Genomic DNA, 21,615 nt, shown 5'->3' with positions numbered 1-21,615 from the left:
TTAGTCTTTTCTTCTCCTGAAGAAAAGGCAGTGGGTAAGGACTTTTCCTTTGGGTTTACTCCCAAAGCCTTTCTCACAAAGGAGTATAGCCTCAAGGCAGCAGATGTTTAGGATCAAAGTCTTCCTTCCCATAAATGGGCTACCTTCCCAGGTTGATGAGCCCCACCTGCCCCTCACTTCCCTCTACATCACGTGCACTAACTACGTTCTTGACCATTGGACCCACTATCGGTCTCGTCCACTCAATCTGCAGGAGCCTGTCTTCACGTACAGGGGAAGTCCTTAAGTCACTGAGGGTTTGAGACCCATCAGCTACTCTCACCTGGTTTAGCCAGCCAGTTAGCGACATTTCCCAGGGTGTGGTCACATACTGGCAGCTTCCAGTAGCCACAGGTGAGAGCTGAATGCAGAGTGGGGACCAAAGATGGACAAACTACCCCCAGAAGGAGGATGACATGTCCCCCACCAGTACAACCCTTCCCATAACACCCCAGAGATGGTTCAACATCACACCTGTCGAAAACTATTTCATGAGTCAGCTTCGAATGTTTTGTAACTTTAAAAGAGTTTCTCTGTATCCTATTTTTCTGTTCATTTAACCTGATTCAACCCCACAGCATAAACAAAATGTCACACAGAAAAACAGCTCTGCGGATGCTGTGGTAAAGAAAAGAAAAGACTTACCTGTCTCCTGTATTCAACCATGGGATTGTAGACCAGCCAGCCATTTTCAGAAAACTTTTCTTCATTTGCAAATGCAAAAAAAGGCTAGGAATGAAAAGAAATATTAGTCCTCACAATTGAAACAGACAAAAGTATCTTCAAGGCGACAAGGCTGTATTCAATTACGACCCTAAAATAGTCAGTGACTACTTTGCACATGTTCCTATCAGAGTCACTTTTGAAATTCAAGCAGCTTCCCTCCTGTTAAAAACATGCTTTCATTTTCATTTTGAAATGTAAATGCAGAAGAGGATTTATCTTTAAAACCTAGTTATATGCAGTTCCCTGTTCCATCAAACAGAGAGAGATGTCTTTTCAAGCTGAAGACTATCCAATAACACTCATTGTTGTGTAAGACAGATTAGTTGCCATCAATGAGAGAAAAAAGGTGCTTATTGCTCATTTGCAGAATGACTCCTGAAGCAATTCCATCCAAACATTCAGGTGCAGATTTACCCCGTCTAAGCCTTATGGGTTCAGGAAAGGAATGTGGGAATGCAAACTGCATCTATGACCACATTTAGTTGTTTCTGTATCCATATTATTCAACTTCAAACTGGTTATAAATTATGGGTTAGGAATAACAGTGCAGACATAACATTAAGCGTGCGGGAGCGGGTATACAGTATGTTGGGGCCAATTCTGAACACTTCATCTCAAGTCTCAGTTTATTTAGGCCCTTGCCAATATTAGTAATCTGAATTACACCTACTCCGGGAATTCAAATATTTTAGGTATGCATCTTTTATTTAGAAACACCTCCAAAGGTGGACTAATGTCTGCGAATATACCGGTGATTTTGTGCCTGAAGGAAAAGGGAGAGCAAGAATACACTTCAGTCTTAAATCCTCGTCACAGATGTAAGAGCCCTCTCCACCCATATGGCCAACCTTTAAATGGTCTCTGGTTTGTATAAGAATTGGCAAGGAAGGGTGAAAGTGAGGTGAACTGAATATGAAGTGCATCCCACGAGGTACAGGAAACCTTGGCAGATGTTACTAGAAAGATCTCATGCAGCTAGTGAAAAGTGAGCTGCTAAAATATGACAGAATAAGGTGAACTGAAGAAATGGGGCATCATTAAAATCCACAAACTGCTTCTCTATTCTTGATTTTACAAAGGCAAGAAAATTAATTCCAGGGAAGGGGGGGGGGAGACGATAATCACAAAAGCATTTTTGAAACAGACTAGTTCCAGTACCACAGGACTTACAAGAAAACATTGAGCAACCTCCTCGCTCAAATTCTAGTCTATCTGAACATGTGGGATGGAAAGCAAAATGCTCTCCATAAAAATGATTTAAAATTGTATTAAATGCTTACAAGCAAGAACAGCAAATCAGTAGCAATATCCTTTGCATATGTCCCTGAAGAAAGCCTCCTGTTATCTAGGGAAATTATCCAGCCTCTATCTGTCAAATGGATGGGAAAGCTAGTGTGCTGGGTGCCAGGATTTTTGCCCTCGAAACAATACTATCCACACAGGGGTATTTAAAACACCCAGAATCTCTTAAAACCACTAGAGTGGATGTGGTAGAAAGAAAATACAAACAGTCCTGACTATAAAGAAAAAGTACTGAGTATTTTGCTCTGGTGTCGTAATTTAGAGATGCTTGCGATTTTATTTATTATTCTGATTAGAATTATATAGCACATTTTGAATGGCTGGTGCATTCTTAATACAACTGTATATTCAACTTTTGAATAAAATTAAAGTGAGGGGACTACATCCATTCTAATCTTTGGAACATTTGCTTCAGCATATTGTGCTCTGCAAAAGCGGCACAGTGCCACACTGTCTGGAAAACAACCAACTCGGTGTATTTGCAGAGTAAATGTAAAAAGCGGCATCAAGAACTGCCTCCCCTTGGCTAAAGATTGAGATGCATCCCTTGGCCATTTCTGCCCAAACACTATGCAACACCCTTGCTAGGCCCATCTGCACTTGCCTCCTAGCCGGCAGCCTGAATGCATTGTTTTAAGAGGGCTTTCGAAGATGCTGCATTAACAGTGCAGTCCAATTTTTCATTGTTGGGCTACTTGCATTTTTTTAGCTTCTGGAATTATATTGCGATGTTGATTTATTTCTCATTAGCTGCTCTCAAGTGTTTTTCAGAATACAAAATAGGAGGAAATGCTTTGGGAACAAATTTATTCAATATGCAACAGTAATAACAAAATGCCCAATCCACAGCTGAATATTGACCTTTGTGTCTCTGAAGAAGCCTGAATATGCTGCTCAACATACAGGACTGCTCATTAACACCTGAAGAGGTATCCTGATTACCCAAAGCAAAGCACCAACATCCAAGAAACCAAGGAGTGATCAGATGATAATCAACTTATCATGTTTTTCAGCTATCACCTGTCATGCTGATAGTGTTAATACATGAAGCATTTATACACTATAAAGGAAAATGAGAAATCAGTTTGGGATTTTTTCTCTTATGTATTTGTAAGTTGTACGCAATCTCTGTGAGGGTACACACTGGGTACACAGTTATGTGCACAAGGGTTACATTCTGAAGATGGAGCATATATGCATAAACGCATATACCTCTTAAGCTCTCTTAAGCCTTGCTTACTGGGCTCTGGGATGCTCTTTCACGGGCTCTGGTAGGTTCTCGTGAGATCTCGCAGGGCCATCCAAGTTCCTGCAAAAGGCTCCCAGATCCCAGTAAGCAAGCCTGGCACAAAAGGAGCTTTTAAGCTTTTAAGTCTAGTGTGCAATTAATTTGTGGGATTCCAATGAGCTGGCTTTCCACTGCACAAGGTTGAAATAGTGGAGGTTAACCACGCCCAAGGTTGAAATCATGCAGGTTAATTGTGCCCAAGGTGCAATCATGCTGTACAGTACAATTTCCAACACCCTTCCATTTTAAAAGTGCCACATGTTGGCAATGTTTGATCAAGATCTTAAGAATGAAACTACTGATCATATAAGTAGGGCCTTGAAACAAGATGCAGCAATGTGGAAATGAACCACAGACCAGGGTCTGGAGCGCGCAGTGCACCAGGCCATGCCTCATTTCCCAGCAGCATGGCAGCAGCAAGAATGGAGAGCAAAGAATTTCAGCAGCGTGCCATAGGACACTATGTTCAACTTTAAACCATTGCTCATTTCACCTAGGGGTTCAGTGTGATGTGTGAACCAGGCTAAAAAAAATTGGCCCTCTGTGTGGTTATTTTGTATACATTTCACAAGATAACATCTTCCAAAACTCAGGGTCTTTTAGTCCCTGTTCACCAGCTTTCCCCATTTTATTCATGTATATGTATCACTCAACTTGGGATAATATTCCATGCTTCTGATGAAGAGGGTCCATGAAAATGAAAGTCTCAAGAATTTTATTTGCATCCTTCCTTTCCACCAAGGAGCTCAAGGTAAATTGTACTCCTCCTGATCATTTCATCCTCCCAAAAACTCTGAGGTAGATTAGGCTGATGCACAGTGACTGGCTCATAGTCACTTAGCAAGCTTCATGGCCAAATTGGGATTTGAACTCCGGTCTCTCAAGGTCCTTTTCCTACTCCACCAAATAGGCCAGCAGCCTTTAAGATGGCACAGGAGTTTACCGAAGTTCACATATATATATGTGTCTAAAATAATACATTCCCCTGCATTAGATTATGGAACATTATGACTGCATTCTAAGACAAACTTACTTGGAAATAAATCCTATTTAACTCAGTGGAATTTTCTTCTGAGTACATGTGGTTAGGAACAGATAGCAAGACTCAGACTATTATTTTTTAAATACTTTCATTTAAAAAAATTAAAAATGTAGTGTAGGAACAACTTACCGAGTTATATGACTGTGGAAAAGCACATTTGGTCAGGACCTCAAATATATCTCTTCTGCTGTGACCTTCTTGTTTCAATGCAAAGCGTAAATTTCTCATATCCTAAAATTTAAATCAGAAAATTTAAAATTTAAAAACATAAGGTGAACACAAAGAGATGAGCAGACAAGTCCACGCATTCCAGACAAATCTATGCATTCTAAGTGCCTCTTCTCTATTTGTTCATTTGGTTTAGTCCTTCTGAACAGTCTCAAAGTCAAATATTGTGGTTTAACTAGTTTGTGGATGAGGCATCTTGTGGATATGTGTGTGTGTGTGTGTGGCAAATCATAAGACATTTATCAAATTTCAAGGACTGGTCTTTTATAGTAGCAGGCTAACAGAATCCACTATGCTTTAAGTTTCTGAAATCAACTGACACCGGTGATATAAATAAAGTACTTCGATCCCTTTCCTAGAGCAAGGGAACATAGTTCAGTGGTTCAGCACTTGCTTTGTATGGAATAGGTCCCAAGTTCAATCCTGAGGAAAGACAACGTACAGTAGGCAATATTGATGGACCTATGGTCTCACTCAGTAGAGGGTAGCTTCCTATGCCCCAGGTATCTTTTTAAAATTATAATTAAAAAATAGATGGTTGATAACTAGATGAACAGAGCAGTACTGCAGTCCCATCTCAACGATCCTGTCAGCCTGAATACCCATAGTGAAACAGTGATGCAATTTTATTATGCCCATTCAGCCAGGATTTCCTGCTTCATCTCAGTCTTGCCAACATGTCTCCCATCCACAAATTGCCAGCTCCATCTGCAAAGCTGCAGGAGGAGACAAGCCAGTTTCAACAAATTACTACACTCCAAATCCCAGGCATCAGCCTTCCTTAGGCAGCTCCTTGCTATGAGTGAGGAAGACTCAACTGAGTGTTTCAGCATAGCTTTGGGCAACAGAGCATGTGCAGTAGGAATACATTCTCCCTTATGTTCCCAAGATCCTAGGGATAGGCTCTTTTTGGTGAAGGCAGGAAGAAACAAGGACTTTTCTGCAGAGGCACCTTCCTTGCAGAAATCCTTGCCTAAGGAAGTTCGATCAGACTCACTCACTTCAGTTTTTGACTGGCCTCGGATTGATTTCACTCCTATCTTGCATTTATCTTGGATGCTTTATTTAACTTATTTAACCAAAGTTATGCACCACTTATTTGAGCAGAAGACCTAAGCGGTTTACAAAGGACAATTTAAAAGACTCATCAAAATTAAATAAGGAAAGAATGCATTAAGAAGAAGTTGCTTTTACATGCACTTGTGTTTTTCTTATACTGCTGTATAATACTTAGCATATGTAATATACAAATATACGTTGCACATTGTATTCAACACTCCACTTTAACATATAATACAAGGAGAGATGGGATAACAGGCCCCACTCCACCATTTACTGCTGGGAGGCCAGCTCTATTTGGCCCCTCTCCTTCCCAAACTACTTACATTCTAATGGATCATTATAGAAACTATGATGCAAGAAGGAATCAGGCTTGAGTTTGCTTGCCTTCACCTTCCTTTCACATTGCGTTTTCCTTATAGACTACAGGCTTATGACAGCAGGGACTGTCCCGCTTTCACTGATCTTCTGTAAGCCACTATGAGAGCCTAGTTAGCTGGAGAGCAGGAGAGTAATGCTTTTACTACAGAAGCCTTGAAACCTGCCTTCAGAGCCCTGGCAGGTCCCACATTTTAAATCAAAACTATTGCAAGAACATTTTATTGTATTCAAAATTTAGGAATCAACAAAATAAGATGTGCTATTGCCTAAAAGAACAAAAATGACTACTATTTCAAATGGCAAAGGATTGTTCTGAATCTTACCTTGCAAGTAATATCTAGCCCATAGGAATTCTCTCCTCTGCTGGAAGCGCCTCCCATTTTCTCAATCCTTGAAATGACACCCAAAGGGACATCCACTATTACCACTGGATCCTAGTTAGATAAATGATAAAGCAGATTATTTTTAACATGCTACATTAATTTTTTAAGCAAAACATATGTCTATCTTTCAAATATTTCACTGTCACACAGATGAAATTGTGTGACATTGATTTGATGGCAACTGCATTCACATGATGAACAGCGGGCTAACTGTATTTTTCCATGTATAAGACGACCTTTTTCTGATTTTTTTTTTGGTGATAAATTGAGGATCGTCTTATACATATGCTAAGTAAACAAGGGCTGGTGCTGCAGCGGCAGCAGCAGCAGGGAAATGTCAGAGAGGAGGCTGCTTACTCGCTCTTCCCAGCTTAGGAAGTGCCAGTATGCAGGGTATTACGGCACCAGTTCCGTCAGCCAGAGCAGGGGATCGTCAAAAAGCTGCTCAATAGCTCAGCAAACTTACAAAAGAAGCACAACTGTTGAGGGCTCCCAAAAATATGGGTTGTCATACATGAGGTCGTGTTATACACAGAAAAATACGGTAATTTGCCAGTCAGACTAGTAGCGCTTGTAAAAGGTAAAGGACCCCTGGATGGTTAAATCCAGTCAAACTTGACTATGGCTAAGTCCAGTCAAACTCCCTCACTTCAGGCTAAGGAAGCTGGTGTTTGTCTGCAGATAACTTTGCGGGTCATGTGGCCAGCATGACTAAACCGCTTCTGGCACAACAGGACACTGCGATGAGTGCCATAGTGCACGGAAATGCCATTTACCTTCCCGCCGCAGCGGTACCTATTTATATACTCGCACTGACGTGCTTTTGAACTGCTAGGTTGGCAGGAGCTGGGACAGAGCAACAGGATCTCACCTCGTCACTTGGACTCAAATCAGCAACCTTCTGACAGGCAAGCCCAAGAGACTCAGTGGTTAGACCATGATGCCACCACTCAATGCAAATGTAGTATGTATGAGAGGCGGGGGGGGGGGCAGATTTAAGTTTTTCCTAAATAACCAACTCAGCAAATGCTGCCAGGAAGTCACCTCCAAGCCGTCGCTGCCACCACCACATCCTCTCTCTGTCACACTCTTCAGTTACAATACAATGAAAAAAAATACTCCTGGGTGAATGAAATACAAAAGTGTATCTCAAAGATAACTGAACAAACTACTGCAAGCATCTATTGTTAATCTCATCTCAATTGAGTTTGGCGACCTAGTTTCAATTGCAGGTGTTTTGACAGAACTATGAAGTGAGGCAAATTCTCTCTCTCTCTCTCTCTCTCTCTCTCTCTCTCTCTCACACACACACACACACACACACAATTCTAAATTAACTACAATTATCAGCTGCACCTGATAAATCTAAGTCCCAGCCACTGATCTCAGAGAGCTTGGAAGTTTTTGGCAAATACCTGCGAAAGGTTTTGGCAAATACCTGCGAAAGGTTATTTTGCATTGAACACCCAAGATCTTGGAGCAAGTCTTTTTGTCTCACTGTCAGCTGAAGAGGTCATAAAAACAGAGGCGACAGATAAAAGAGCCTGCTTGGGTCAGGGAGGCTCAAGCCACACAGCTCCTCTACCCGAAGACTCTGGAGCATCACCAGGTTGGTACACCCATCTTGGAGATTTAAAATGTTTTTCAGAGTCAGCTGCTTAGCTCTATGTAAGTTCTAGCGGGTGGCACTGTGGTCTAAACAACTGTGCCTCTTGGGCTTGCAGATCAGAAGGTTGGCAGTTTGAGACCGCATGACGGGGTGAGCTCCCATTGCTCTGTCCCATCTGCCAACCTAGCAGTTCGAAAGCACACCAGTGCAAGTAGATAAATAGGTACCGGTGGTAAGGTAAATGTGAGCTCTGGTTTCCGTCACGGTGTTCCGTTGCGCCAGAAGTTGTTTAGTCATGCAGGCCACATGACCCAGAAAGCTGTCTGTGGACAAACGCTGGCTCCCTCGGCCTGAAAGTGAGATGAGTCCCGCACCCCATAGTCACTTTTGACTGGACTTAACTGTCTAAGGATCCTTTACCTTACTAGCTAGTGTCTAAGGCATGGACTAAAAATAGGTTTAAGTCAAAAAGCACCCTCTGCAGAATCCCCTTTTGCTTTCTGAGCTGTAGAACGTGAGGGGAAAGTGGTGTTTGCTTCACATTGCATCTGAGCAATACAAGCTGGGCAAATTCATAATTGTAAATCAGGCAAATTCAACATGGCAAACTGCAACTATAATCAAATTTAAATCAGCAGATAAGCCACTTTAACCAATCCCTTCCATCCCACAATATGCTGCTATAGAGTATTTACCGATTCCACACTTCTCAAGTACAGCCTGTAGTTTGTTATGTATAGTCTTCCTTTAACAGGTCCATTAAATGGGCACATGTAAATGACTTCCTTGTCTGTGGAAGCAACAGTAGTTATACATTTAAAATATTGCAACACAGTCAAAGATCATATTTATTTCTTTGGGACGAAACAGCGAGGATTTGCTTTCAATTCAGATAAGTGACAGAGCTTGCTTATACCAATATGCCATACCTCTTTAAAGCAGGAAATTGAAAATAGGAACACAGGAAACTGCCTTGAACTTAATCAGACCAGCTTAGTATCAACTACAGGCTGGAGTCTCTGTCAGCCCTGCCTAGAGATACCAAAGATTGAACCCAAGACCTTCTGCATTCAAAGCAGAAGCCACTGAGCTTTGACACTTTCCAAAACACCAGACAAGAAGGAAATAACCACCTAAATAGCTCCAGGTGCCCAATAAGGCTTTGTGTTTGGGAATGCAGAAAGTTGCCATGTCCACTTATTGGTCCACTCTCCAGGGTTCCAGAGAGAGACTTTTGCTAGCACTGAACCTGGGACCTTCTGCATACAAAGCACGTGCAAACCCTCTCTTCCTATGAACCTACCCAGATCCTGTGATCATAATCTGACGCCTTTCTTCCTGTGCCTCCTCCACGGGAGGTCCAGTGGTGGCAACAAGAGAATAGGCCTTTTCTGCAGTGGCTCCTTGTTTGAGGAATGCCCTCCCTGGAGAGGCTCACCTGGTGCCTTCATTATACACCTTTAGGTGCCAAACAAAAATGTTCCTTTTCAACCAGGCTTTGGGCTGACTAACATCCTGCATACTTTAAAATGTGTTTGTCTGCTGGGGGAGGAGGCGTCAGTCTTTTGTTCTGTTCCTCTTTCTATTATGTATTTCATGTTTTGATCTTGTATTTTTATGCTGTGAACCACCATAAGATCTACAGATGAAAATAAATTTAACAAATAATAAATGCTCTACTGCCGTGTTATGCCCCTTGCTGTAATATTCCTATCTATATTATTTTCAAAAAAGAGGTAATACAAAAAAGGAACAGGTAAGTACAGCGCTTTCATACAGCTGAAGAATTTTTTTAAATCTCTCCATACCCTTCCCACAAGCAATCCATATCTCAATAGTACTCTTGAGCAGCTTTTGGCACATGAGCAGCCTTCCTCTACCCTAAATACTGTAATACATGAGTTTTGAAGCTCACAGGATCTTCAAAAGCAGGATCTGTGAAGTTCCACAGGCAGTGTTCAAAACTCCCTGTTCTAGGCGCATTTTGCAAAAGGGAATTTCATTAGCGCAAGCAGTTTTTGAGCTCTCGGTGCAATACTGCGCCTAAGATTTCAGATTAAAACTGCCACTGCTGAAAGGACCTTTTTTTGCCTCCCCACTTTCAGCTACTCTCTGAAGACTGGAGAAGAGAGCCTCTTAAGAATATTACAGAGGTGGCCAGGGGAAGGAGTAGACCATGTGAAAAATGAACATAATATTTCAGCTGCAGTTCATTCATTTTCAGCTTTGTATTCTTGTTCTAAAAAAGTGTGCCTAGACATTCCATTGTTGCGCCCATTACCTAGGTTTAAGGTGCCATTTAGTTCCTAGCTTTCATATCTCAGTTTCTAACACTGTCCACAGGACAATCCAAATGGCTGAAAGTGCCCCTAGTGTAACTTGGAACCCATCCTGACTATGTTAAATGGACATTAGCAGCTGCACCAAGTGATAACTTGCACAAGAGAAAACAGCCACCACAGTCCAATTATGATAGGATTATTTCTGAAAGTATTGTCTATCAGGCATAGATGGGCATTGCTTTACGACGCCGGAATTGAATATTGGCTTCTGCTAGGTCTTTTTAATGCCTGGCTGTGGTTGAACAGACAGCTACCAGCACATGTCCAACTGGTCAAGTTACAGTTAGTGACTTGAACTCAATACAGATTTATGTTTATTATTATTTTGCATTATACAGAACCAGGAGCCACTGTTGACAACTTGAGAGAGCAAGAAGGACCAGAAGATTTGGGGGTGTAGGGAGAATAGCAGCGGACACAGGGGAATGGTTCTTAGCTCAGAGGCAGAGCATCTGCTTTGCATGAAAAAGGTCCCCAGTTCAATTCCTCCAGGCATCTCTATGTAGGGCTGAGTGAGATCCCATCTGAAACCCTAGAGAGCTACTGCCAGTTAGCGCAGGCAACAATGAGCTAAATGGTCCCTCAAAGGCATCACGGATCAAGCAGGGATATAAGGGATCAGGCATTGTGGACCCGAGTTGTTAAGGGCTTTGCAAATTAATACAAGAACCTTTAACCTGGTCCAGTAGTGTAGGGGCAGGCAGTACAAGCTCTTAAGCACTGGAGTTATGTGCTGGAGACAGTCTGTCCCTAGTAGCAGTCTAATCACAGCATCATGCTCATTTTTGTTTTTCAGCTGAAAATACCTCACTTGCACTCACATTTCCACCCTACAAGCTAGATGCTCTTTTATAAAAAAAAGTAATACTCAGATAATACAATAAAGGACAGCCTAGATTCTTCCGAAAGTGCTAGCTCTTGACACAGTGGAGTTTATTTTAGTGGGGGACGCTAAAATATATTATCCTCCACTTGCCCTGTTCATGGATCTTCTTGCACATTTGAACTGGCTCTTGGGAAATTGATTATGCACAACGGTTGGTCTGTGTTTTTACCTGTCCCTCTGGTTTCCCCTGGTAGACGAGGTATTTCTTCATTGCGTTCCCAGTTAGTTCCATCTTTCATAGGCTAAGGGGAAAATAATATCAAAAGAAGAACCGGTTAGATCATGCAGTTTTGCCATGGCCCTGCACCTGCAAACTTCATATCAGAAGAGGAAGCTGAGAAATTACAGAGCTCTAGTACACGCTTGGTGTTCCCTATCTTTCCTTTCAGGTATTAAGTTTTAAGTTTTAAGCGAAACAGACGTTACAAACCTATAGATGTTAGGAACAATCCAGATCCTCAAGCACAAAACTAATGACAGCTAAGGGCTTCAGAGATAGATGTCCAGAAATATTATTGATATATATAAAAAACAAAAAAACAAAAAGAGAAAGACAATTTAAACCAGAAAATACACTTGCCTTTTTAACCGAGGAGCCCTCGAAGGAATTTGAGTTACATCTAGGGGTTGATGAGGACGCCATGCTGGGGGGGGAGGGGATCTGTTAAGAAAGCAAGCATACACTATGTAAAATTTACCTGGATTGCATACATTATTATATTCCAATGCAACACTTTCAAGGGTGGGGGGGAAATATCATTTCAATAAATGCCTCCACTTTTACTCATTATAATCACAATACTGGATGGCTTCCAAAGATCTCACATGCTCGTACACTCAAAGTTTTTTGGAAAGTGAATTAAAACATTAAAAGTGGTTCCAACAATGGTAGCCAGCCAAGCCAACAGAATACTTAAATAGCAGAAGTTTCCATTTGGGGTTGAGTGTTGGTGGAAATCAGTTTTTTTTTAAAAAAAAAAAAGAGTTAGCCGCTTTCACCAATCCATTTTAGCAAGATTGAACACATCCACAGAAGACAATGAAAACAGCAGTAAATTTCCAGTTTTGATTCCTGAAGTGAAGCACTTACAAGATGGGTGCTTCCACCTCCTTGATGGGACTCCTTTAAATTGCTGTGCTAGTTTTGATTAATAGCAAGTGCATTGGTGGGTTTTGGATTGAGGTGGGAGAGGCTGAAGTTCTCCTCCTCCTGATGCAACAGCCTCCACTACTGGTAGTGCACTTTTTTCTGCTGTTCTAGGATCATAATGTACCTATCTGCCAATGATCTGATGAAGTGTTGTTGTTTTTTACAGCCGGGGCGCGGTTCCGGCACCTCTCAGGTAGATACCATTGCAGGCCAGCACTCCCCCTGCCCACTTCTCGCCTTTACGTACACCTGAGAAGCCCAAAATGAACATTTCAAGTCAAAACGGAAGCTGGCCAGCATGTGCAAGTCTACACTTTTTTTAGATCTGACTCCACCTAGCTCCTAGCCACAATTGGTCAAGCTACAGGGCAGGGCCAATTCTTATTTCCTTCAATCCAATTCCTGTGTAGCAGCAGCGGACTTTAAGCTTTCCAGCCAGGTGCTTGACCGCACATTTACACAAGGGCTCTTCTGAGCTGCCCTCACCATCCACCTGAATCTAAGAGAACAAGGGAGGTGGGAGTGTATTTATTTGACCTGCACCAGAATCAGGGACTCAAACCAGCCAGGAAGACAGCTTGCCGTAGTTTTTATCACCTCTGCATGTGGTGAACGCATCTGCTCAAGTCTGCCCTGAGTCGCCTGGCGGCTTACTGTAACAACTTCAATGTGAGTTGCAGCACCTATTTTTCGGGGTGGTGATGTTGGGAAGCACTGAATATACGGTTGCTAAGACAGCAAATTTTGGGAACTCTCCGATTCCTCAAGAAGCAACCTGATCTGGTTAATAATAATAATAATAATAATAATAATAATTTATTATTTGTACCCCCGCTCATCTGGTTGATGGCAGAACAGTGATGGCAGAAAGTGAGGAGGAATTAAAGAACCTTTTAATGAGGGTGAAAGAGGAGAGTGCAAAATATGGTTTGAAGCTTAACATCAAAAAAACAAAGATCATGGCCACTGGTCCCATTACCTCCTGGCAAATAGAAGGGGAAGAAACGGAGGCAGTGAGAGATTTTACTTTCTTGGGCTCCATGATCACTGCAGATGGTGACAGCAGTCACGAAATTAAAACAGGCCTGCTTCTTGGGAGAAAAGCAATGACAAACCTAGACAGCATCTTAAAAAGCAGAGACATAACCTTGCCAACAAAGGTCCGTATACTTAAAGCTATGGTTTTCCCAGTAGAGTGAGAGCGGGACCATAAAGAAGGCTGATCGCCGAAGAATTGGTGCTTTTGAATTATGGTGCTTGAGGAGACTCTTGAGAGTCCCATGGACTGCAAGAAGATCAAACCTCTCCATTCTTAAGGAAATCAACCCTGAGTGCTCACTGGAAGGACATATCCTGAAGCCGAGACTCCAATACTTTGGCCACCTCATGAGAAGAGAAGACTCCCTGGAAAAGACCCTGATGTTGGGAAAGATAGAGGGCACAAGGAGAAGGGGACGACAGAGGACGAGATGGTTGGATAGTGTTCTCGAAGCTACCAGCATGAGTTTGACCAAACTGCGGGAGGCAGTGGAAGACAGGAGTGCCTGGCGTGCTCTGGTCCATGGGGTCACAAAGAGTCGGACACGACTAAATGACTAAACAACAATAACGTCTGGTTGGGTTTCCCCAGCCACTCTGGGCAGCTTCCAACAAAGATTAAAAATACATTAAAATGTCAAATATTAAAATCTTCCCTAAACCGGGCTGCCTTCAGATGTCTTCTAAATGTCAGGTAGTTGATTACCTCTTTGACATGTGATGGGAGGGCGTTCCACAGGGCAGGCGCCACTACTGAGAAGGCCCTCTGCCTGGTTCCCTGTAACCACACTTCTCACAGCAAGGGAACCGCCAGAAGGCCCTCAGCGCTGGATATCAGTGTCCAGGCTGAACGATGGGGGTGGAGACGCTCCTTCAGGTATACTGGGCTGAGGCCGTTTAGGGCTTTAAAGCTCAGCACCAACACTTTGAATTGTGCTCAGAAATGTACTGGGAGCCAATGTAGGTCTTTCAGGACCGGTGTTACATGGTCTCGGCTGCCGCTCCCAATCACCAGTCTAGCTGCCGCATTCTGGATTATTTGTAGTTTCCGGGTCACCTTCAAAGGTAGCCCCACGTAGAGCACGTTACAGTATTCCAAGCGGGAGATAACTAGAGCATGCACCACTCTGGCAAGACAGTCCAAGGGCAGGTAGGGTCTCAGCCTGCATACCAGAAGGAGCTGGTAGACAGCTGCCCTGGATACTGAATTGAATTGCACCTCCATAGACAGCTGTAAGTCCAAAATGACTCCTAGGCTGCGCACCTGGTCCTTCAGGGGCACAGTTACCCCATTCAGGACTAGGGAGTCCTCTACACCCACCCACTCCCTGTCCCCCAAGAACAGTACTTCTATCTTGTCAGGATTCAACCTCAATTCATTAGCCGCCATCCATCCTCCAACCACATCCAGGCACTCACACAGGACCTTCACTGCCTTCACTGGTTCCAATTTAAAAGAGGTAGAGCTGGGTATTATCCACATATTGATGGGCACCCAGCCCAAACTCCCTGATGATCTCTCCCAGAGGCTGCATGTAGATGTTAAAAAGCATGGGGGAGAGGACAGAAGCCTGAGGTACCCCACAAGTGAGTTCACAGGGGTTTGAACACTCATCCCCCACCACCACTAGTGGTTATCGAAAAAGCTCCAGAGATGTAACAACACTAACAGTAGTTAACTTACAAACCACTGTCACATTAAAACAATTATTTAACACTTGCGATGTGACATCACAGGAAACCCAACTATCCCTGTTAAGGTATCACCACAGTAAGATAGCACTTTTATCCTGCAGATGGGGTACCAAGGCTGAAAGACAGTGGTTTGCTTAAGGCGGTCTTCCTTAACCTGGAGCCTTCCAGATGTTTTGGACTACAACCCCCATTGGGAGTTGGAATCCTACATACCTGAAAGGCACGAGGCTGCAGAACACTGGCTTAAGATGTGAGCTTATGGGGCAGCCAATATTTGAACATGAGCTACTTTGCTCTCAAAGATTCTGAATGCAATCCTACACCCACCTACCTCAGATGGAAGCAAGCTTTATTTGAAGAAAGAAAGGGTGGGGGAGCAGGTCTTTTGAGGCTGCATGTCAAGTTGCTGAACATTACTCTCTCTTATTGTTTTATTTTGTACCACTTGCAACTTGGTAATCTGCGGTCAATTTATTGTTATTATTGTAACTGCTTGCTTAATTTTTTTCATATCTGGCACGGTTCTATCTTATGTTAGGCATTCCGACAGCCCTTTTTGGTCTAAAGATGTGGGCTGCAACTGATAATACATATCTAAAATTAAACTTCTGAAGCTAAGACTACAATGCTTCAGTGGGTAGTATTTCTGCTGAAACACAGTACCTGCCCAGCAGAATAATATTTCTAAATAGCACCCTGGGAGTTTTGCCATCTTAAAAGGGGAAATTCAATATAGACGTTGCTATGTAAAAACACCCACTTTTTCTTCCCATAGAACCGATTATATGAATTGTTTCTGGAAAGCTGCCAAAGAAAGACTGCAGCAGAACCTGAAACGGTACTCTATCCAGAGTCTTAAAATAGCAGAAACTATCCAATTATTAAGCAGCAGTCATTGCCATGCCAGAGTTCGTTTCTATTGTTTTAACCCGGTTTCCTGGAGCTGTGCATCCCTGTCTTTAGATCATCACTACTTGGGACTTCAGGAATCCCCAGAATATATATCCTTCAGCAGAAACTGCTTGCATTTCAAATAATGTACTTTATAAACTATTCATGAAAAGATAGCTATTTACTACTACTCAGAATGTTTTTTCCTGAAACCCAAGGCTAGTAATATACCTCAAAATCTAGCTGCCAACATTTCTTAGATGCCATTTAATAAAATGTGATGCTCATGGGAAGATCCAGCTGCAGCAACGAAGCTCAAGACCTCTGTTAATTTCTTACTCATGCAGATTTGTAGCTTGCTACCTTCAGGCAAACATTTCCACGCTGATTTGCATGTCACACAACACAAACATGCATCTGCTCTGGAACCCCTGTGCATTGCAGAATATTGGAGCACATTTTCTAACCAAGGGTGCACAGCCAATTCTCATGGCAGATACCCCAGAGTCCAGGTCCACTTGGCTCAACACTGCCATGCATGGACTTCATATGCAGCTTAGAAGAGGTCCAATGCTTCCCTGAAGCTGATCATTGCATGAGGAAGAGGGAGCAGAAAGCAACATGTCTCTGAAATCAGCCCCATGAAAGCTCCAGGAGTCTCCAGGACACACAGTGAATACCTCAAACAGGCCACTGGGCAAAAAGACAAGGATTCCAAATAGGACCAAAGAGAGGGTTGGCCATATCTACAGCATGCATTTCAAGCCCATTTATACCACTTTAACAGTTATGACTTACCCTAAAGAATTCTGGAATTTGTACTTTACTCCTCACAGAGCTACAATTCACACCACCCTTACCAAACTGACGTTTCCAGGAATTGTAGGGTGAAGCCATGTGCTTCAGATGTGTGGTGTGGATATGACCAGTGACTGAAACCCCGTGCAGGAGACAGCAGGCAGAAGATAAGAGTCATAAAGAAAACAACGTTAAGGGATAAAGCCCTGCATCGCTTTGGAATTCTGGAACGAGATGTGGATCCTGAACAAAATCCAAAGTTTTCTGGAATACAAAACACCCCTGCAGGCAAATGAAATTTGTACTGCTACCAATGTGTACACTGGAACCTCTTTGTTTGTTTGGCAATGGCAAGTCATTCCCCTCCCCCTTGAATTTGTGCCCATCTTTTTAGGATGACGATGCAGTAATGCCTCTGGAAAAACATTTACTTTGGGACTGTGACCCAGGAGCTAAATGACCCGAGGTATTATATCAATCTGTATATTTACTCAGCCGGGAATAGTTCCAACCCCACAAGCCTCCGCATGATTCCTACCAAACCTCTTGCGGAGAAAATTATATCAGTGCATGAGCTAGAGATGCCAAGGAGCCTGAGGCAGGTAGACAGATGCTTCTTCTTTTAGCTTCCGTCATGTGTGGCCATCCTTTAGGAACCGGTGCTCTTGAGAGCAGCTTGTTCAGCTGTAGATATGTCATGTTTTGGACAATTCAGAAGCATTGTAGCCACGTATTTTAATAATTCTCCAGTTTTTGCTAGCTTATTTTATCTCCATTCATGCCCCTTGGATGTTCCCTATATAGTGAAGTTGAAATGAAACTTGATAGTAAAAAAAAAGGGGCGGTGGAGGAGAGTGCAAAGGCAAATGCAAAAGCAGCAACTTTCTCACTCTCCAAATTTTTGCTCTCCTACAACTAGCCTGTTTCAGAGGGATGAAGGGTATCATAAGCATATTTCAGAGTGGCTACAGAGCCTCAATGTTCTGGAAGACCTGCTCAGACCTGCTGGTAATGTTAGGCTGGCTGAGAAAATATGGCTGCCCCGGAACAACCTAGCTCAAAGGCTTATTCTTTCTTTCACACCTAAATGCCTTAAAAACAAATGTGGGGTTGTCCAGTAGCCCAGTTTCAGGCCAGAAACTCTCTGAACTAAAAGGCTACAGTGTAGTTCTCAACACCCACTACCAACAGTTTGGGGGCACAGCAGACATTTTCTGCAATCCAATGTTTGCTTCCAACCATCTGTTAGGAATCATTGACATCAGTAACTTCCACCAGTAATGAATAAGTACTTGCTTTTAAAAAGTATTTTTAGTCCTTATAAACAGGCAAAGGCTTCTTTCAAGGTGCAATGTTAATACATTTCTTCAATCTAAAAAAACCCCAAATACTACAGTCAACATTTGTCTGTCTATAATAGAGCCTATATTGGCATAGAGCAGGCAGGGAGCAGTCATTTATTATAACTGAGTTATGGGAAGAAGGTAGAAAGATGACGTTACTGCCTTCTTTTTAAGATGGCCTTCACATAGACAAGAGTGAAGAGACCCTTACCTCTGTAGACTCAAACCCAAGGCTTTCCTGTAATTTGGGCACTGCCTGCAAACTGGATGCTATTTATTGAAAACACACTTGGGGGGGGGGTTGAGGTGGGAATCAGCCCGGAGCCTCTCTCAATAAGCCAACAGAAAAATTAAAAGTGATTGAGAAAACTTCTCATACATCTAATTCAGCTATTGCTTGAAACAGTTTCACACAGAGAGAAAAGGGAATGTCCTGTCAAGCCTTAGAACCAAATCCTAAAATCAATTTTACAAAAATAGTTCCATTTCAAGCAACAGTTGAATCATAACAATTTGCAAGGCCTTTCACAATTTTGGAAGGCAATACTAAGCTGCCTCAGGAAAACATATATAAAATGAAATAAAAAATTGAGTAAAATAATAGCACACCCCAAAAGATGCTATTAACTGCTATTAATTTTCTGAATTTCCACCTAGAACACTACTACATTTTTATCCAGTCAAAACATTACAGAGTATCCAATTCGTTTACGAAGAAACAACTTTCTAGAGCTAAAAATAGGCCAAAAGAAACTGAAGTTAGAATCCAAATTCACACAGCTATGTTGTATAAACTATTTCAGTACAAGGACTTAAGAGATTTTTCTTGTGCTGCCTATTTTGCAGACTCCAGCAATATTAATAAAAAGGAACTTCCTGTGTGAGAGTCTCTGCCTCACATAAATGCACACGCTCTCAAAGAGATCAAGAAACTTCAGAACTCTGGCATCCAAATGGCAAGTAAAGTTGCACGGTCTCATGGGGAGACAAACACATGCAGGAGTATACAAGACAACTACATACTCACACATGCATGAAAGTACTGTAACTTCTAATACAGATTCCATATAAAAAACAATAGTAACTGCAACCATCTCTATAACTCACTGGAAGGTAACACTATGGGGCAGCTTAAAAAAAACAACCCAAAACCAACCAACACCTGAAGTTTTCTTGGCTTGCTATCACAACACTGTTAAGAGTTGTGGCACTAATAAAGAAAGCTGTTATAATGCAGCACCTGCAACAAGTCGTCATAATTGCGGTCAGTTTCTTATTTCCAACAGTGGGCTAGACTGCCCACTATAACTTTCCTGCTGCAAAGGAGCACCCCATCACAAGTGATGCTATACAACGGGGTGGGGGTGGGGGAGCTTTTTCCGCTCAAGGGCCACATTTCCTTATGGGCAACAACCTTCCAGGAGCCACCTGCCAGTAGAAGATGAGCCAAAGGCAAATGAGGCTTGAGCAATAGGTGCAACTCTTACCTTTGTACAGCAGGCAACATTCCAGCCTCTACAAAACCCAAAGTTTTCTACAAACATGAACACACAGGCACACCCCTCTCCATTCCAGCCAGGCAAAAGCATCTGAAGAGTGTACAGAACAGGGACAGTGAAGAGTGTGGCCTGGGGAGTAGGAATGCTCTGGAAAGAGCCCCAAGGGCCAAACAGACAGCCTTGAAGGGCCACATTTGACTCCTGGACCAGAGGTCCACCATGTAATTACTGCAGGTTCTCCCAGTTCCTTACTGGAGGAGGAAGAACTGTGCCTACTGAGTTCCTGAGTGGATGCTACAGGGGAGGACCACGGAGCTTCTGCAGGCCTGTGAACCAGCCAAGACTAAAGGACTAAAGAGCCTAAAGAAGCAAACTTTAATTTTTTAAACTTTGATTGCCTCCTTCTTGCCTATAAAGTACCATTCCTATAATACATGACTGAGAACATATGGAACTGGGCAGAGGCCCTTCTCGGTACTGGTGCCCACCCTGTGGAACACTCTCTCACCAGATGTAAAGGAAATGAGTAACTATATAACCTTTAGAAGACATCTGAAGGCAGCCCTGTATAGGGAAGTTTTTTAATGTTTAATGTGTTATTATGTTTTTATATATGCTGGAAGCCTCCCCAAGTGGCTGGGGCAACCCAGTCAAATGTGGAGGTACAAATAATAAATTATTACAAATAATAAATTATTATTATTACTATATTCTCCAACTGATGTAGGGGTAGCCAACATGGTGACTTCAAGATTTTGTTGGACCTAAACTTCCATCAGCCCAAGCCAGCACAGTGAATGATCAGAGATGATTGCAATTGCTGTACAGCAAAATTTGGGGGGCTTCACACTTCATTTCTCTGCACCAATAATATGAGACTCATTTCAGCATTCATTTTATAAGAATGCCAAGTAGCCTCAAGATCATAGTTGGACACAACCTGAAGCAAACATGTAAACCAGCGAGCAAAGCTTAAATGCAAGTTATATTTGCAAGATCATGGCTTCAGTTTGGTAGCTGGGAATTAGATTACTGCTATGAAATCAACACCTATTATTTGATATATCTCCATTCAGGAATAAAAGAACATATGAAACAATACATGAGTCAGGGAAAGAATTATGTAGACAACGCAGCCCAATAAAGAAGACGCCCCAAACGTAGAATGCTACAATATTCCTCAGTGCTCAAAATTCAGAATACAATGCGTTCAGAAATCACCTGACATTACATTACAATACTTCCCCAACAAGAGGCTGAACCTCTGCTGAACCTAAACAGGAAAGCCACCATACTGTGAGAAGAACTTACGCATAGCATGCTAAGAAAGAAAAGGCAAAGCTCCTGCACAAAGTCTTATTTGAATCCATCTAAAATAGGGCCAAAGTGAGGCCTTCTAAAAGCTTGTGGGAGGAAAACAATAGGAGAGATGAGGGAGTGGCAAAACACATGCTTTGTTCATGTTCAGTCCTTGGCATCTCCAGATAAAGGGTCTGGTGACAGTGATGGGAAAGACTAGAAACCCTGAAGAGTCATTGCCAGTCTGAGTGGACAACACTGGGATAGATCAGAGAATCCTCGAATTGTAAAGTTGGAAGTTGGTCAGGAATCTAAACCAAAGTATCCAGGACAGATGGCCACCCAGCCTCTGCTTAAAAACCTCCAAGGAAGGAGAATCCACCACCTTCCATTCCACAGCCAAACAGCTCTTACCACCAGAAAAGTCTTCCTAATATTTAGTTAGAATCTCCTTTCATGTAACTTGAAGCCACTGGTTCGAGTGCTACACTCTGGAGCAGGAGAAAACAAGCTTGCTCTATCCTCCATGTGACAGCCCTTCAGATATTTGAAGATGGTTATAGTATCTCCTCTCAGTCTCCTATTTTCCAGGCTAAACATACCCAGGTTCCTCAACT

At 42.5% G+C, this 21,615-nt stretch overlaps 1 protein-coding gene across 3 annotated transcripts in view; it reads right to left on the bottom strand.

Moving 5' to 3' along the window:
- Positions 1-21,615, bottom strand: part of MTM1 (myotubularin 1) — a 40,887-nt gene that overhangs the window by 17,452 nt on the left and 1,820 nt on the right. For all 3 annotated transcript variants that reach the window (XM_083595604.1, XM_083595605.1, XM_083595606.1), the window contains exons 2-7: positions 11,866-11,946; positions 11,455-11,527; positions 8,753-8,847; positions 6,389-6,499; positions 4,527-4,628; positions 685-768 (exon numbers count right to left, since the gene is read on the bottom strand). In XM_083595604.1, coding sequence (XP_083451730.1) covers positions 685-768; positions 4,527-4,628; positions 6,389-6,499; positions 8,753-8,847; positions 11,455-11,527; positions 11,866-11,946 — 546 coding nt within the window. The remainder of the gene's footprint in view (positions 1-684; positions 769-4,526; positions 4,629-6,388; positions 6,500-8,752; positions 8,848-11,454; positions 11,528-11,865; positions 11,947-21,615) is intronic.

This window comes from Podarcis filfolensis (assembly GCF_964270895.1).
Source record: "Podarcis filfolensis genome assembly, chromosome: Z".
Taxonomy (NCBI): Eukaryota; Metazoa; Chordata; class Lepidosauria; order Squamata; family Lacertidae; genus Podarcis; species Podarcis filfolensis.
The sequence above is the reverse complement of the archived record's forward strand: the minus strand, read 5'-3'. Positions and strand labels throughout refer to the sequence as shown.